This window comes from Corvus brachyrhynchos, unplaced genomic scaffold, assembly GCF_000691975.1.
Source record: "Corvus brachyrhynchos isolate BGI_N302 unplaced genomic scaffold, ASM69197v1 scaffold101, whole genome shotgun sequence".
NCBI classification, from domain to species: Eukaryota; Metazoa; Chordata; class Aves; order Passeriformes; family Corvidae; genus Corvus; species Corvus brachyrhynchos.
The window spans coordinates 17,035,201-17,036,357 of record NW_008237239.1 but is presented as its reverse complement, the minus strand read 5'-3'; the positions used below and the strand labels follow the sequence as shown (position 1 = coordinate 17,036,357).

Below are 1,157 nucleotides of genomic sequence, written 5' to 3'. Positions count from 1 at the left end.
TGGCCCACTCACCTTGGCCTTCCATGGCATTCCCGGGGTGCTCTCCTACTGTTCCTGCCAGGTTCCTCTCCCCACAATGACCCCAGCCCTTCCTTTGAGTATCTCTCAAGTGTGACCACCTGGCACATCCATCACCCTTTAGTACTCATGAAATCTGTCTCTGCCTAGGGCACTGGCACTCCTGTCAGGAGCCAGCAGTTTCCCTGGTCATGCTTGGGAGTTTCCCAGGTGTGCTGTTCCCTTAGCCCAGGCTCATACCCTGGGCCCTAATGCCCAGCCCATGTGTCTTTGAGCACCACCCCCAAGGTGTCTGCTCTTTTCCTATCCCCTTGCTAGGCTTGATGTACCAGGTTCCTGCAGCCCATGGTGGCTGAGAGCACTCTCCTCTCTGCCCAGGCACTTGGGAGCTCTTTGGAGCCACTCTGTCCCTTTGTGCCCAATTGCTCCTTCTGCAGGTGCTGAGCGTGGCAGTCCTTGCCTTGCCCAGGAGTTGGAATTGCACTGAAAAGATGGTTCCCTGTGAACAAAGGTAACTTTATTTCAACAACTAATTCAACTGCAGTGTTTGCCTGCACACAGGAGAGGAGTGTGGTCAGGACAGAGCAGGCTTTTGACCCTGAAGCTGCTTTTGAATCAGCAGGCATTGCCCCCAGGAAAACTGTTGTAGTGCACTGCAGCAACGCTCTGGATGCCGCCAGTCCTGCTGCTCAAGAAGCACTTTTAGCTGCCTTTAAGCCCATCTGGACCAGGATCCAGTTATAGAAATGCTGAGTGGAGATGTAGACTCCGGGCTGCTGTGGTCTGGCGCAGCCTTCTCCCCAGCTGGTCACTCCAATGACCCACCAGTAGTCAGCGTTGTTGTCTTGGCACATGAGAGGACCACCGCTGTCACCCTGCAGGGGAGCAGACAGGATTAAGGTGGTGTTGGGTGGTCCCTGTCAGCACTGGGGCTGTCTGCTTGTCTCCCACAGCCCCTGCCAGAGTGGTATTCAGGTGCTTGAGCCTCCAGAAATTTGACTGTGAGTGGACTGAGTTTCTGTAAAGTAGTGCTCTCTGTCCTCTCTGCACAGGGCTCCTGGATGTGCAGAGGATGGATATTTGGCACCTGGATCTCTGGGTTGCCAAGAACACTAGTTGGGCTTTCTGGCACAAGGGGG

General features: G+C 54.9%; 1 protein-coding gene across 2 annotated transcripts in view; it reads right to left on the bottom strand.

Moving 5' to 3' along the window:
• Positions 1-1,157, bottom strand: part of LOC103612817 (acrosin-like) — a 215,346-nt gene that overhangs the window by 5,833 nt on the left and 208,356 nt on the right. Inside the window, exon 5 of one of the 2 annotated variants that reach the window (XM_017730051.1) lies at positions 682-893. In XM_017730051.1, coding sequence (XP_017585540.1) covers positions 708-893 — 186 coding nt within the window. In that variant the 3' untranslated portion in view covers positions 682-707. Of the gene's footprint in view, positions 1-516; positions 894-1,157 lie in introns of those variants that run through there. The other variant, XM_017730050.1, reaches the window with a different exon arrangement.